Source organism: Mytilus galloprovincialis, chromosome 4, assembly GCF_965363235.1.
Source record: "Mytilus galloprovincialis chromosome 4, xbMytGall1.hap1.1, whole genome shotgun sequence".
In the NCBI taxonomy this organism is placed as follows: Eukaryota; Metazoa; Mollusca; class Bivalvia; order Mytilida; family Mytilidae; genus Mytilus; species Mytilus galloprovincialis.
In genome coordinates this window covers 14,399,553-14,417,389 of record NC_134841.1, presented here as the reverse complement: position 1 = coordinate 14,417,389, position 17,837 = coordinate 14,399,553, and the positions used below count along the sequence as shown (strand labels likewise).

Below are 17,837 nucleotides of genomic sequence, written 5' to 3'. Positions count from 1 at the left end.
TTGAGAACGCGTTAACACAATTGCATTTAATTCAAAAACTCTATTCAAAGAAGCTTTTATGTATTTTACATACTAGTATATCATTATTTGGTAATGTTTTGAGGTTATATCCTCAATTTGGTAACCGGCATGCCTAAATAAAATTGAGCCACAGGGCTTGTGAAAATAACACATTCTGTTTTTTAACAACTTCCTTGAGGTTTTTATTGAAGACACATCGCAGTTTTGAAGAAACAGTTGATATACTAAAGGGTCGCTTACTTATTTGAAAAGTCATGCAACTAACATAAAAAAACCTGGTGCGCATAACTTTCAAAATCTGGTACTCTCGACTTTTAAACTGGTACACACGATTCTGAAGTCGTGTGCACACACGTTTGAAAGTCATGCACACAAGTTTAAAGTCATGCACACAAGTAAGAAAGTCATGCGCACAAGTTTGAAAGTCGTGTGCCAATTCCTTCATTTACGATCCTACACCAGATCATTCACGATCTGATTGCAATGCTTGACCACTGTTAGTTATTCTTTCACGAAAATTTTTCCCGATAAACAAAATGACTCCTACATTTGTTAAGAATTTTTAATTATTCCTATTCTAAATGAATAATTTAATGTTCATTTTTATTTATATCATTATTTGAATATCAAATAAATTATCAACGACTGTTTTCAATAAGCCTACTGATAAAAAAAAATAAAAAGACCGTTGTGCTTATAGGTTGTACTTTGTAAATACAGCTGTTTCTCAAACCACGCCTCTTTTGGGGAGATTTAGAATATTCATAGATAATTAATTTTGTTTACATACTGGTTCCCAGTTCTGATATGTAGGTTGCATCTCATAGAGACATAACTTAAAAATGTAACCAGTAAATATACATGTGAATATTGTTGATATTGAAATCTGTGGTTACCCTACAGTCGAGGTAGGGGTGGTTAAGAAATTCAGTGTTAGTTTAAAATCTTTGAAGTTCGGGGCATAAAAACGTTGAAGCTTCATAGTAAAAGTGGTACACATTTAGCCGTAAAGGGAGTTCCTATGGGTAAATGCATTGTCAATATTAAAAGAAATGCAACATATAGTAGTTCTTCTACATAAAATAAAGGTATATTATAACTCGAATTCAGTACAATATTCATGCCGGGGAAAGTAATGAGCAGTACTAAGGTAACTTAAGTTTCAATCTATCACAAATCACCCCATTACCAACTCGTCCCATACATACGCGCCCAAGTTATAAAAGGTTTAATCCAGTAAAAGGGTTCTTTTATCTCTACAAACCCACAACTACCACCAGATACAAGAAAATAAAAGAAAATTCAACATTAAAAAGATGCAACAATAAACAGTGAATAAGAAACGAATAAGTAACAAGGTATTAGTCGAGAGCTGAAACGGGTACATACGCGCTAATAGGGTTATTTCACCTTTAAGAATCCATAGTTACAACCATAGACAAGAAATAAAATTCCAAAAGGTATTTTGTAAAAGGTGCAAACTCCAGACACACGGAAATAAAGCAGCTAAAAGGTAGAACGCATTTAAATCGAATAAGGAACAAAAAGGTATCGAATAAAAAGAAGCAGGGGATTGGTTGAGCACAAAAAAGGATACATCGAATAAGGAATGAGTAACAAATAAGTAATTAAAGTTCAATTCTTCTTGAATAATTGATAGGTCTTTCCTTCCATTTTTTTTTTAATTATACTGTCATGAATAAACTTTCATATATATCGATTGATTGATTGTTTGATTGATTAATTAAACCCGTTGAATAGTGTCTTGAAATAAGCCAAAGAAACAAATAAGATCTTGGACCCCATATTAAACACATGAGAAAGAAACATGCATGCACTGATTAATTGATTGATTGATTGATTGATTGATTGATTGGTTGGTTTGTTGGTTGGAATTCAAACACATACAACTCTTTAAATAGTGCCAAAATCACGTAATTTGCCTCTTAGTACACGACCTTGACCTTTGACCTTGTGACCTTCGTCAAGGTCATTGCTCTACAATATCATTGCAAAAGACCCTTTGGGTCAAGGACCTTTTGTTTAAGAGTTTTGCCTAATAATGGCTTTTTTAAAACCATAAATGGGGGTTATGTCCCTTACATGATGGTTAAACCAATACAGTCATAACGTAACAAAGTTGCCCGTTGAAGTACCTAGCATTTTTCACTACTTATATTTTCTGTATCTATAACCATTCAAGAATTATAAGGAAATCAAAGACATGTGAAAATATTAAAAATATAAAACAACACGTTTAATAATTTATTGCGTCCGAAGCGCTTTTCTGGATTTACCTTCATCAGGAACGCTCAAAGCCAAACATTTGAAATCCGAAGATGTATAAATACCGAAAATCGTTGAAGAGCTATATGTTAAAAATACCTAAAATAAATAGCCAAATTCATCTAAAGCCAACTTTGCCTGAGGGAGTTGAAACCTTAGTTTCATAATATGACCTTGACCTTTGACCTTGACCTATGTTTTCAAGTTATGGTCCATTGATCTCAAATCAAAAGACCCGAGGTCTTTACAACTTACGGTTCATGAGATTTATATGCATACCGAAAAGTAAAATATTTAAGGGGAAATAACTCCTATAATAAGTCACTGGATCGCTTCGGTTAAAATTATTTGAAGTTGCGACATCTGCCAAGGAACATTTAAAAAAAAAACATTTGCCGCTAAGTCTTATAGTTTATGAGGAGTAGTGATAAGTGATAACAGTTTTTTTTTTGTAATTGGGGAGATAACTCCTATAAGGTAAATAGTAAATCATGGTTCTTCTAATACAAGATAGATGTTATACCCCTGATACATAGCACCAAAGATCATTTGGATATGTTGCGTCCTTTTCTTGACTTTTGACTTTTTGAAAACGGCGGAAGAAAAAGAATAATAATTAAAAAGCAATTGTTCAGAGAACAATTGAAGGTCTTTCCACCAGTTAATATCTATTTTGATATTAAAATATTAAAAATCAGTCTAAAATGTCAGTTCATATGGCTTTATGATGTATAGATATGAATTTAAAGCAAAGGTCAAAATATAGAACGTCAAATAAACCTATGACCTTGACCTCAATTTCAAGGTCACAAACTGAGGATCTCAAATCAAAAGACCCTAGGTCTCTAATATGTATGATTAATAAGTTATATCACTTTACACATAATTTTAGATATGATAGGGGCAAAAACTCCCATTCATTGTCTACGCACCCTTTCAACTAAAATTATTAAGTTACGACATGTCGCAACTAACAATTTAGTTAAAACAATTTGTCGATATCTTATACAGTTTCTGGGAATGAGTGGAAATAAGCCTAATTCAAAAATTAGAAAATGGCCTTGACCTTTGACCTTGACCTAATTTTCATTTTTTTGGACCAAGGACCTCAAATCAAAAGATCCTAGGTCTCTATCACTTATGGTGTTCCAGTTTAAAATACATTTCAAAATTTCAAATACAAAAGGGGAAATAACTCTCATATGGAGCGTTCATATTGCTTCGGTCGAAATTAGACAAATCATGCTTAGGATATAACGAGCAATTTTATAAAAAAAATTTGTGTAATCTTTTACGTTAGCGAAGGAGTCGTGATCACAAGGAAAACAGTGTTTGGGGAGATAACTTCTACAAAGAAAAGTATTCGGTTACGCAGGGTAAATTTCAAAAGCGCATAAACTGTTCGATATCATTTACCAAATATCTAAGCGACATATTGCGAAACAAATATTTATCGCAAGAACAAAATTAGGCGGAAGAAAAAAAATAATCAGAAGAAAAACAATAGGTCTTTCCACAGAAAAGTGGAAAGACCTAATAATAAACAAACGAAATACAGTAAGGTCTTTCCATTAAGAAAGGAAAGACCTTAATAAGGAATAAGTAACCAACTTGACGATCCTAAAATTGTCTTGTGATCAATTATAACATAACAAACATGTATTGGTATGAAGTCTTCATTCTGTCGATATAATTTACTAATATGTTAGCGTTGCAAAATGTCATGCTATTTTATAAAGTGTTTACACCAAATTCGTTGGATGTGGACGTGGATGTGATATTTTAGTCTGGTAGAACATGTTTTACATCTTTTTGTGCTTCGTTACAATGTCAAATTGCCTGATGGCTTCATGTTTCAGTGCAACTACATAGTTTATCAACTAAAAGTTGACAATTAGGATGTATAACTTGGATTTTATAAACTGACATTCCACTAGCAACTGTAACAACCAATTTGTAGCTGTATCAATGTACAAAGGTGTAAAATATTCCAAAGCAAGAAACACTCAAATTTCTTCAACAGTATATCATAAGGACAATTAAATGTCAGTTTGTCCTCTGAAAAGTACCAAGTGGATAAAAATATTCCGGTAAAAGAGGCACTAAAGATACCAGAGGGAAAGTCAAACTCATAAATCGAAAATAAACTGACAACGCCATGGCTAAAAATGAAAAAGACAAACAGACAAACAATAGTACACATGACACAACATAGAAAACTAAAGAATAAGCAACACGAACCCCGCCAAAAACTAGGGGTGATCTCAGGTGCTCCGGACAGGTAATAGGCAGATTCTGCTCCACATGTGGCACCCGTCGTGTTGCTCTTGTTATACCAAATCCGGTAAATAGTCTAATTCGTTAGGTCACATTCATAAAAGTAATCTGTAGTTGTTTACAATCCTCGTCCTTTGTTCTCTGGTAGATATATTAATGTCATTCATACCACATCTCTTTCTTTTCATATCATCAGAAAAATGTATAATTATTACCCAAATTTGTTTGGTTCTTTTCTTGTGTGCTTGATCATTCAAACCTTTTTTTCAGGAAAATAAAAACAAATCTTTTTCATTTCATTTTATTCAAATGTTGAATAATTTCGATCTGTTTAACTCTAATTTGTTTAGCCTCACCTAAACTATACCTTGTAATGAATTGCAATTAAAAAAGACATTTCGATAAATTACAAATTTTGCAAAGGTTTTTTATTTTTTCTTTCGAATCATCATGTTGGTTGTCTTTAATGAGTAGTGATGGCCTTTCCAAGCTTGCCAATTAATGCCATCAGCGAACGAAGTGTGTTTCCCGCCAAGATACTGCCCATTCAAGTTTGAAGCATGGCAGGATGTGTACCACCATGCACCTTTATATAAGGAAGCACAGTTGCTTTCATTCTGGTCGTTATCCTGGTCTTTCGTAGTAAAGTTCTTCCCATTATGGCCGCTAAGTGAATCACCTTTGAAAAAAGTAGGTGTTAATAGTCAATTTACCAATAAATAAAGGATAACAGAATCAATAACCGATTCATTCTGTTATTACACACGTTTTAAACAAATATCTTCCCTTTGTCAATCGTAGACGGGTTCTATACCGGACAAAATTGTACTGTCTGCTAGCTCTCCATCTTAAATAAAAACTTATATCCTTCAGAAGGGTAATAACTAAAAAGGGAACTCTAATTATAGGGTCAATTACGGGAATTGGAAAACAGGCTCATTATCATGTTCCGTAAATAACGACGTTCCTTTTCTTATCATTTATAATTTGATGACAACTTAAATTCAAGGTGTAAATGAAATAAAATTATATTTAAATGAAGTGATGAACTAATCTAGAGTATACAAATCCTTGCTTAAACACACAATATGCTCACTATTAATTTGTTTGCATCCATGTTTTATCAACATTAACGACATTTGTGACTCCTTCATGAAGTTTTAAAAAAAAATATATGGATTTATTTTTCCCACGGAAAATATAGAATTAAGGTCGCTTTTCATTTTCTGTTTTCTTCAAATAGGTCTAGAGTTATTTTACAAAGAAGAGAAGGAAGTGTTTCGTACATGGCAATGAAAGGTGATGTCAATGAAACATATCCCAATCATGCCAAAAAATATTTTCAGCACAAACCAAATTGATATAAATCTAATTTGATAAACATACCAACGTTGCCAGTATAGGCTGCAATGGTCATCTTAAATTTTAATTCTTCCTTCTCGATTTTGAAATTTGCATATTTTGCATATCCAGTATGATTGGTAAAGTCCTGCATCGTGATTAAAAGTTCGTACTTGTCTTGGGTTGTAAGAATATTGAGATTTTTATTACCTGTATGTAATATATCAAAACAATTTTTATTGATAATACATAATAGTAATGTATATTATAATGTATTATATGAGTTAAATGCAACTTTGCCGATTATTTTCTATGCCAACTTAAAAAATCCAATTGGCATGCTCAAGAGATATGCATTGATTTCTTTTTAAATCTCTCAAATGAAAGCGTATCTGTATGTTTAATAAAAACTTAGAAACAACTACTACATAACAGCTTTCGAGGAAACAGTAGTGTATGACAACAAACGAGAAACTTTTACAATATTGAAATTATCCGTTCGTAAATTTTACGGACGCCATCTTGAGTTGGTTGACCGTTATGGAATAACCGTTTCACAACTGATATCGGATATGTTCCTTACGTCGTAACTACCATCCCCTTCCCTTTCATGAATGTGACCTACCGAATTAGACTTTTTACCGGATTTGTTATCACACAAGCAACACGACGGGTGCCACATGTGGAGCAGGATCTGCCTACCCTTCCGGAGCACCTGAGATCACCCTTAGTTTTTGGCGGGGTTCGTGTTGTTTATTCTTTAGTTTTCTATGTTGTGTCATGTGTACTATTGTTTGTCTGTTTGTCTTTTTCATTTTTAGCCATGGCGTTGTTAGTCTATTTTAGATTTATGAGTTTGACTGTCCCGTTGGTATCTTTCGTCCCTCTTTTACAAACATTACCAAAAAATATCTGTTTCCTATGATCATGAAGTCAGATCTTCTAACTTTACCGTTAAACAGGAATATTATGAGTTTTCTCGACTGTTAAAGATCATTAATTATTTGAGATTGTATAATTATAGCATGTAAAACAAATTACGAGGAAACGTACCAAGCCAGTGTTCTCCGTCCAAAGTTCCAAACCCAAATTTATAATCATTCCATCCTCTGTAAAAATCAACCTCACCATTTAGCCGTTGTTGGAATACCTAGGGTTGTAAAGAGATTCGCATCATTATTTGCAATATCCATTATAGTCTTCAAAGATTCCAGGGTTATAATTTAGTAAGTCAGATGCACGTTTCGTCTACATAAGTGCGCCTCCGGTTGCGGGAGTTTCTCGCTGCATTGAAGGATCATTGGTGACCTTCTGCTGTTGTCTGTTCTATGGTCGGGTTGTTGTCTCTTTGACACATTCCCCACTTTTATTGTCAATTTAAGAAAACCAAAAAAAGTACAAAGTTGAAGAGCATTGAGGATCCTAAATTCCAAAAAGTTGTGCAAAATACGGCTAAGGTTAAATATGCCTGGGATAAGAAAATCTTTAATTCAAAGTTTTGTAAATAGGAAATTTATAAAAATGACCACATAATTGATATTCATGTTAACACCGAAGTGCCGACTACTGGGCTGGTGATACCCTTGGGGACAAAACGTCCACCAGCAGTGGCATCAACTTTGTGGTGTAAATAGTTATCAAAGGTACCAGTATTATAATTTAGTACGCCAGACGCGCGTTTTGTCTACACAAGACTCATTAGTGACACTCATATCAAAAAAAATATTTGCTTCACAAGAAAAAAAAACGTAAAACAATATGGAAGGAAGTCATGCTTCAGCAAGATTTTGAACCTGTTTCAACTATACAGCGTTCCAGCAGTCCTATGTTTTCCAATTTTTTAAAGATGACTTCCTTCTCAAGTCTAATGAATTTTAGATGAATTGTTTTGAACTTTCTATTTTTCAAGCAACAATTTTACCCCCATTCGCAGTTTATAGTTTTTCCAATTGATACGTTTCCTATAACGATTATGATTATGACATAGCAAAATGCGAATTATCAACTCAACTCTTAGTGATTCACGCATGCTTTAGCCTAACAAAAATATGAACAGTCGGTGATTTTACTAACCGTCCATCCTCCCCCTACGTTATCCGTCTCCATATTACAATATACGTTGAATCCATCCTCCACTCCTTCAGGGTAAATCATGTACACACCACTACCTTTCTTTATATCGATGTCACCACAGTCAGAAGGAATACCGATGTTATATCGACCTATAAATTTTAAATCACACATAAAGAATAAGCAAACATCATATCTTTCTAGGTTAGTTCTTCGAGAAATGTACTAATTCAGAATGAGATTCTGTGATCCCCTTTTTATTTTTCTATTACCTTGATTTATATTTTTTCAATTGATTTGTGATATTTGAACATCATTAAACAACAGTTACTGCTGCCCAAATGTTTCGCTCATTTCAACATATATTCAAATCCTTGAAACATTAAAACGGAATGTGTTCGAACCATTAAAAAGAAATCAAATACCTATTTGGAGATGTTGCACGATTGCCAATTTTGCAACTGTCCACAAACAAATCACAAAAAAGGATGTGAACTAATTCAGGTCATTGTTAAGCCTTCAACAATGAGTAAACTTCATACCGTATTCAAGTTTTGTAAGGCTCTGGGATGAAAAAAAAAGAGAAAAACAACGGCATGATTTATACAGTAAACAACAAATAATTATAGCAGACAACAACCAACGTACACCATTACATTACCGGCTTCTGGCTCGTGACTTGCACCTTTAGAATGAGATACAGTTATAAACAATTGTAAGCGTTCAATATTCTACAATAATGCTGCTACAATCAGAAGAATTTAAAAAAAAACTTTTTTGAGAAGGATCGACACTTCAGATTGATATAATACATAAAATTAACAATGAAAATTGCAATAGGCACAGCAATGGTTTATATCAATTTGCAATTCATTTATTTACCGCTATCAATATTTGTAAACAGTTCTGAGAAAATTTCGAAAATACCACTTTAAATCGATTTGTTTTTCATGGTACTTTTCAGTTAAAGAGATATTGGCTATGTATATATATATATTTTTTATAAATGAATGGAAAGTCTAAAAACATTTGATATGTAAGGTACCAAGAGGCCAATCAAATTATGTAAAATAAGAATAAAAAAGGGATCTATAACACCAAAGTTAGAAGGCATAAGTGCAAATTAAAAATAAGTCCACAAAACACTACACAATAAAAATAGAAATAAGCTGTACCAAGTTATGAATAAGACAGTTGTTATCCATTCGTTTGGTGTGTTTCGGCTTTTGGTTTTTCCATTTTATTTCCGTTTTGTATTTTCTACGGAGTTCAGTATTTTTCTGATTTTACCTTTTAACTAAATTCTGACCCCCTTTAAAAAGCTTTTTTTTCTGATTCACTAGTACTAGTAGCAGTCTATGAAAGAAGCGTATCGATAAAACTTTTCTTATATCACATATCGATATTTTCTAATATCAATTGTAAATATTGTAAATATGCAGACATTCCATGCTGAAAATGTTGTTTTCGGCAACGAAAAATTAAGAAAAAACTAACTTTAAAACTTATTGTTCAAATATAAACAACAATTGAGTCTAAATATACAGTTAGTTAGAAGCTAAAGTTTATGTCCGTGTAAAATTTGAAGTGCTGTGTTTTTCTTATATACATAAATAAACAAATGCTATTAGTTCTTATATCAATGCGATACTTTTAAAATATCATAGCAGTATTTTTTTATATCAATATTAGTACTAATTAGTACTAATATTAGACTGCTGTACCCATATTTTGACAATTTTACCTATTATGTCTGTTTTGTTCACACATCGTTGTAAATATGACAGAATTTGATGAGACTGTCATACACGTGAGAGGTTAAGTGCTATAAAACCAGGTTCAATCCACCATTTTCAAAATTTGAAAAATGCCAGTACCGAGTCAGAAACATGATAGTTGTTATCCATTCGTTTGGTGTGTTTTATCATTTGATTTTACCATTTGATAAGGGACTTTCTGTTTTGAATTTTCTTCGGAGTTCAGTATTTTTGTGATTTTACTTCTTAGTAGTATTGTATGTAAATAAGCAGTTTTATGACCATTACTAAAAATTCAAATTGGTTCTTGGTAACATCTTACTAATTTATCAACTGGTTTTAGAAGCAAAACTAAGCAAATAAGGGTTTAATTAACAATGTCGTAACCAAATAGCTAAGTATCAAAATGATTGTTCACATATATAACATTTAGCAAATTTTATAATGAACGCACCGAAATAATATATATCAGATATGCTCGCAACGCACGCATGGAAGACTTTCTTTATTGATAACAATGAAACTAACTTGTGACAAAGATGAATCATACTGTCCTCGTTCAGATTGATTCGACAAAATCTGACCTGTACTTTTGAATTTCCTTTTTTATACAAAATAGACCGTTGGTTTTCCTGTTTGAATGGTTTAACACTAGCCAAGACTCCGTGTTTAATGCCCTACGTTGATCTATAATGGTTTACTTTAAACAAATTATTACTTTGATGGAAAGTTGTCTAATTCGAACTCATGCACCATCTTCTTATAGCTATAAATCTTTAAAATTTCCCCTTATAAATAAATGCTTTCCAGTCCTCCAACTGAACGATCTAAATTTATAAATATAAAAAAGATATATACTCATTTCTAACGTCAAAAGACATTTACATCTTATTTATTTGTGTTCTAAACATTTGTTTTAGTATTCATTGAAGAAATAAATTTATAACAAGCGATACGGATTGTTAGTTTGCACTAAGAAATGTTCGCGTATTTATACGATCTGTTACTAGTCAAAAACGAAAGTGAAATCTATGTGGCAACAATACATCGGAATGCACTCACGGACATCGCGATGTAAAAGAGCGTCCACGCGGCGAGCTGATTATGTTCATAGAGATATCGATTTACCAACGGGAAAAGTCTTTGATATCCAAAAAGAACTGTTTTCCTTCTCAATATTTTTTTCTATGTTAATAATAAATACATTTTCTGTTTGACAAGATTTTTGATTTTCGTTGTATCTGAAGTTGTCCAATTTATAGTCTGAGGCTACTCAGTTGGTATCTTCAAAGTTCAGGACATCAGCATTTGTACATTTTAATTTGTTTGGAGTATTTATTTTACCATTTGAATATTCATAGTAATTTGGAGCTGTATTGGATTGGATTGTTTGAATGAATGTTTCTTTTAAGTAATGATATTTTTTGTCTATTTCGATATTACTAAGGTGGATAGGCTATAGCAGTGTGACCAGTATATTAGAATCTAATAGGTCGGTAGACTATTTGTAACCGCATTTAAATTCCGCCATTGCATCATCACTTCAATTAGAATTAGTTGGTTAAAGTCATAAGAAACCTCAAATTAAAAAAAAATATGCATATGTTTTTTATAACTAAATGGATAGTTTTCATTATACAACTTATATACATATGCTTTTTTCTGAGGAAAATTCTTTAATTTTTCCACATTTAGAAGAAGTGTACACATATGTAATTGCTTGCTTCCAGGAAGCAATTCATCGACCTATTTTCCGTATGCATAGTGACCTGAGCGTGAGCCTCCTCGTAAAAATCCGGTGATCGCAATACACATGGATCTGTCATTAAAATAAACAATTATCTGATTATACATTTTAATGAGCAGCCATATTTGTCAAATCATAACAGACAGAGAGAAAAAAGAATTGACGATTATACGATATATTTGCGTAAAAAATTGATAAAATTGTGCACAGAGGACTAAGTTTACGATATATACATGTATTGGTTCAAGAATTGGATAAACATTATTTTTCATCACTCACTCGTTTCACATGACTTTGAAGCATGTGATTGAAAACAATAGACTGAACAGGTTGTTAACACTTTCAACTATCAATAGGGTCAAGCAACATTTTCGAAATGATAAGTTCATGTAAGCGTTAATTTTGTTACAGTTACGAAATTTTAGTGATATTGATCCTAAAACATTAAACCGGTCATGATCTAAGTTTGTGAATCATGTTGGCAGTTTTCTTGACATGCATTGTGACGTGTCATCGTATTCATTTTATATTAGAAAACTATAGCAGTTATATTAGAAAAGTATCGCATTTATAAATTTTTGATATTAAAAAATCATCGCTATGATATAAGACAAATATCGCATTGATATAATAAAATATAGCAGTATCTTTGACTTATAGGTGATTTTGGCTTAGCAAACAATTGAATTCATCTCAATTGCATTCCACTGAATTTGCTACATGATATTTATAGAATGTGTACATCTACAAATGAATAATCGTGCATTTATGTTTCATTTATTCAACAATTCAATTTTCTCGTTTAAATACACCTTGCCTGTTATTACATAAAATAATTCATGGAAATTATACGCCAGACGTATGTCGTGTTAAATGTCACCCTGTTTTAAGAAAAGAGTCATTTCTTTATACCGAGAAGTCTGCCTTTCTTCGTACAAATGCTAACATTCGTCTGAAATTTTCCACAATGCAACTCGTTGATATAAGACAATATCGCTCGTTGATATAAGAAAAGTTTTTATCGAATCGCTTCTTCCATAGACTGAGTAGTAAATCCAGAAAAGCACTTCGGACGCATAAAATTTATAATGTGTTTTTTTTTCTCTGTTGATTATATCTAAATCCGATTAATGATACTCGGTGATCATTTTCAGGTATTAGCATATTTGTATATATATTTATCATGAATGTGACCTACCGAATTAGACTATTTACCAGATTTGTAATCACATAAGCAACACGACGGGTGCCACATGTGGAGCAGGATCTGCTTACCCTTCCGGAGCACCTGAGATCACCCCTAGTTTTTGGTGGGGTTCGTGTTGTTTATTCTTTAGTTTTCTATGTTGTGTCATGTGTGCTGTTGTTTTTCTGTTTGTCTTTTTCATTTTTAGCCATGGCGTTGTCAGTTTGTTTTAGATTTATGAGTTTGACTGTCCCTTTGGTATCTTTCGTCCCTCTTTTATTATAACATTAAACATTACCGAAATCATAAGACATTAGTTTATATTAAATTGAGTGCATGTAAAATGCAAAAAATAAAATCTGAAAGAATATGCTAGACCATGACACTAAAATACAAATTACTCTGATTTTTAAATAGAATATAAAAAAAAATCAACACATAAAGCGTCAGAAAAACATACTAAATTTGAGTTGAAATCAGTCGGCAAGAAAATTAGATCAGTCGTGTAGTATCTACTCATATCTTTTTTTCTCGTCAAGAATCCCGATCCCCTTCCCAATCTTATGCATCTACCTCATACGAACAAAGAAACGTCTCAGTGACAAGGGTTTGCATGAAATATCGTCTTTATGATATTTAAGACTGCCACATAACACAACCAATATGATTTCGATAAAACACACTCATCTTGGTTATTTCAGCTTCAGAAAACTTACTGTGAGGATCTGTATGTTTTATTAAATTACTGTCTATACAGGAGGGGCGAAATATACCAGAGGGACAGTCAAACTCATAGATCGGAAAAAAACTGACAACGCCATGGCTAACAAGGAAAAAGACACAAACAGACAAATAATAGTACACAATACACAACATAGAAAACTATAACACGAACCCCACCAAAAACTGGAGGGATCTCAGGTGCCCAAAAGATCCTACTCCATATGTGGCATCCGTCGTGTTAGTTTAATATTTTAGTTTAATCAATCTCTGATATAGTTTTATAGGAGCCATAGACATGTGTCACAAGTACATAACCATTGTTTATAATACCCCCGTATGCGAATAATTGCCAAAATTATCCTTTCCTCGAGCAATACGACTGGTTCGACTTACGGATCACTAGCTGTTTATCTCCCGCAGCAAAATTACTTCAGCTCATTTTTTGTTAGTTTGTGTTACTCAAAAGTTCATTGAAATGTATGATAGTTATCAAAGGTACCAGGATTATAATTTAGTACGCCAGACGCGCGTTTCGTCTACATAAGACTCATCATGAGATTGTGTGTAATTTTCTTGGCCATGGTGCTGTTATACTTATCTTTGTACTACATATTTTAATAACCACCTTCAGTTGGTATCTTCTCTCTCAAACTTTAAAATGTGTGTCATTCATATTTTATAAAACTTATTCTGTGCACCTGTCTTCAAGTTTTGAATAAAGATCACTTTTGTTAAGAGTAAAAATTGTTGATACTTATTGTGTGAAGAGTGTGAATCTGATCCTTGGTTTTGATTGATATCACAGGTCCGTTATTTGGAAACAAGCTTCGTAAAGAATTCTAAGGAACTAGAAATATAGCGTTGTTTGTAAGGGCACGTATGAAATTTGGTATCCAGTAGAGAGAACGAAGATTCAGTTCTTTGTCTTTTGAGATAAATTGAAGAGAAAATAAGACGGACTTAAAATTTCCAGATATTTCTCTTTTTAAATGTCTTTTGGTCAACAATGTTAGACTTGGATTTATTTATGGTGAATAATATTGACTAAATTAATGATATTGGTAAGACATTTGATAGCACGAAAAATGTAGTCTAGCGCCATTTTTCTACTCAGTGCTTAAATTTGGGATTGGTTTATATATTGCTATCCATAAAAACATGTTTTCTTAAAATGTCCTGTGTCAAGTAAGGAATATGGCAGGGTTATCAAACAGTCCGTTTTTATGTATATTAGCGTTTGTTTTTGTTGCACTTCAGGTTTTCTGTTGTTCCGTTGTTTTCATCTTATAGTTGATGTGTTTCCCTTGATTTAAGTTTGTAAGCTGGATTTGTTTTCTCTCAATCAATTTATGATTTTTTAACAGCGATATACTTCTGATGTCTATTACGATAAATGCGAGTATGGATATGTTTTAACTTTAATTGAAATTCTGATAAAATACAAAAACAACAAAAACAAAAAAGAAAGTTGCATTAAATTTAACAATTCAGAGGATACAATTATCCAGCTACTTTCCAAAATACAGGGAAAAACTATGTCTGGTATCATCTGATTAAACCCTCTAAAATTGTTTGAGTTTAGGTCTCACGTTGTCAAAATTTGCCCTAAGGTCAGAATTGATGACGATATCATATTTTTACATCCACTTAGTTATATAATTTTTTTTATAATTATAAATTTAGAGTATCTATTTAAGATGTTTCTACTTAAATTACAACTGGCACATTATATGCAAGCGTGAGAATCTGTCAAAATGATGTGTATGATGTGCAATAAGGGATGTAAAGTTTTTCTTCTCAAACAACATAAAATCGGAAATTCTGACATCATTCGGGTGGTTTAAATCACATTGTGTCACATACAGAAGCAAACATCATTTTTACAGTGGATGTAAGGAGTTAAATAGTTCAAAAATAAAGTCAAGTACTTAGACAGAAAGTATAACAAAACTATCGAATTTCAAGGTTACTTTAAAACGGGGTATGACATAAACACCGACAAAATCAGACGTAATCAACCAACCACGAGTGAAAAACAATGGTCATATCAATTCCCCGAATTAAGAAAAAATGAACATGCATCAAAAAGAGGAGCCGAACAAAAAATTAATTTCAACAACTAAATACTGTTAAACTGAAAACTTAAATTAGTTATGGCTGTCAGGAACTTCCGAATATTCGGTCATTATATATGATTTATGTACAAATCTATAGTAGCTAAGAGTTTTAAACGTCAATATACTATTAATGTATTAGCATAATAACGGAACGAAATATAGATTTTGAAATTAGAATAACCGAACACCAAAATGCTAAAATACAGACGTATTATATCGAGTTCAATTCACACGAAATAATCTTATTCTCATGCGCTTTACACTTAAAGTTTGAAAGCTGAATACAAAACAAAACACATTAAATAAACATAAAGATGAAAAAAATAGGACAGCCGAAAATACCTTGATTCAATTTTGCCTGAAGGAGTCGCAATCTAAGTACCAACGCGCCATTTATAACCAGGATTGTTTATTATCTATATTTTCACAAGTCGTAAAGCACTGGCAACTGGGAGGAATCTATCCTTAATAAAGATAGTTTGTATTTTACTTTTTGAGTTTGTCTTAGTTCGAATAATAACAAACCTTAACATTAAGTAACACCTTCAAACACTGTTCATTCTTTCGAAACTAAAGCTGACAAATTAGTAATTAACACCACATTTACGCATAATAAACTGACAACGCCATGGCTAAAAATGAAAAAGACAAACAGACAAACAATAGTACACATGACACAACATAGAAAACTAAAGAATAAGCAACACGAACCCCAATGTAAGATAGATATTTTTGTTAACTGTGATTAATGTACTATAATTTATTTTGATAATATTCACTGGAAACGCTAACAGGATTTATACTCTAGTCACTTATTTTTAACAATACTCACTAAAATGCAGATATAATTCATCCTTAACGAGGCAACAGTAATTTATCGCTGTTCAATAGTTATAAATCAATTAAGCGAAAACAAATTCAGGTCATAAACAAAAATCGTGGAATTATATCAACTATAAGTAGAAAACAACGGGATAACAGAAACACTGAACAGCTACAAATACATACCCCAACATACACAAGAAAAGGACTATTTGAGAACTGCATATTTCTGACTTTGTACAGGGCATTTTAAGACAATTTGGCGGGTTGAAACCTGGTTTAATGGCTAGCCTTATAACATATTCTGATAAAAGCCACTGACTGAAAACCCTCACATAAATGCCTTTTATCGCTTATACTTTATAATACACACTGGAATAGCAATCAGAATTTTCTCTTATAACTTATTCTTATAATACTCACCAGAAACGCTAACATAATTTACAATCAGAATTTTCTCTTATAACTTATTCTTTTAATACTCACCAGAAACGCTAACATAATTTACTTTTATAGCTTATTTTTATAATACTCACTGGAAACGCTAATAGAATTTACCAGTACGATTACCAAACAAATTAACATCACAAAGTACCACATCTTGGTGGATACAACACTCAAACGAAGAGTTTTACGTCGTAGTATAATAACTAAACTGCGCAATGTAATACGCACCGGAAACGTGTAGTGTATATGAGGGTAAATACTTGTGAGAAAAATAATGCAGATCTACATTTATTGCTCATGTATCATTTAAAGTAAAAACGTGTCGTGTTTGGTTTGAGAACGCGTTAACACAATTGCATTTAATTCAAAAACTCTATTCATAGAAGCTTTTATGTATTTTACATACTAGTATATCATTATTTGGTAATGTTTTGAGGTTATATCCTCCATTTGGTAACCGGCATGCCTAAATAAAGTTGAGCCATAGGGCTTGTGAAAATAACACATTCTGTTTTTTAACAACTTTCTTGAGGGTTTTATTGAAGACACATCGCAGTTCTGAAGAAACAGTTGATACACTAAAGGGTCGCTTACTTGTTTGGAAAGTCATGCAACTAACATAAAAAAACTGGTGCGCATAACTTTCAAAATCTGGTACTCTCGACTTTTAAACTGGTGCACACGAGTCTGAAGTCGTGTGCACCAATTTGAAAGGTGTGCCCGCCAATTTTAAATTCATACGAACAAATTTGAAAGTCATGCACACAAGTTTAAAGTCATGCACACAAGTTTGAAAGGCATGCATACAAGTTTAAAAGACATGCACACAAGTAAGAAAGTCATGCGCACAAGTTTGAAAGTCGTGTGCGCCAATTCATTCATTTACGATCCTACACCAGATCATTCACGATCTGATCACAATGCTTGATCACTGTTAGTTATTATTTCACGAAAATTTTCCCGATAAACAAAATGACTCCTACATTTGTTAAGAATTTTTAATTATTTCTATTCTAAATGAATAATTTAATGTTCATTTTTAT

At 32.4% G+C, this 17,837-nt stretch overlaps 1 protein-coding gene across 1 annotated transcript; it reads right to left on the bottom strand.

The window, feature by feature from the left end:
• Nucleotides 1–4,878: 4,878 nt before the first annotated feature.
• On the bottom strand, nucleotides 4,879–17,012 carry LOC143071422 (fibrinogen C domain-containing protein 1-like). Its single transcript, XM_076245689.1, has 5 exons — nucleotides 16,884–17,012; nucleotides 7,999–8,147; nucleotides 6,979–7,075; nucleotides 5,971–6,135; nucleotides 4,879–5,263 (listed from the first exon to the last, which is right to left on the bottom strand). Exons 1-5 carry the CDS (start codon nucleotides 16,945–16,947, stop codon nucleotides 5,013–5,015), a joined length of 726 nt encoding a protein of 241 aa, XP_076101804.1. The 5' UTR covers nucleotides 16,948–17,012; the 3' UTR covers nucleotides 4,879–5,012.
• Nucleotides 17,013–17,837: the final 825 nt, after the last annotated feature.

Bases quoted from the DNA above. Each gene is read 5' to 3' on its own strand.
- LOC143071422 (XM_076245689.1), bottom strand. From the start codon at position 16,947: ATGTGGTACTTTGTGATGTTAATTTGTTTGGTAATCGTACTGGTAAAT. The intron at 8,148-16,883 runs GTGAGTATTATA...TAAAATTTATAG, and splicing joins AAATTCTATTAGCGTTTCCA to GTCGATATAACATCGGTATT. The intron at 7,076-7,998 runs GTTAGTAAAATC...TTACAACCCTAG, and splicing joins ACGTAGGGGGAGGATGGACG to GTATTCCAACAACGGCTAAA.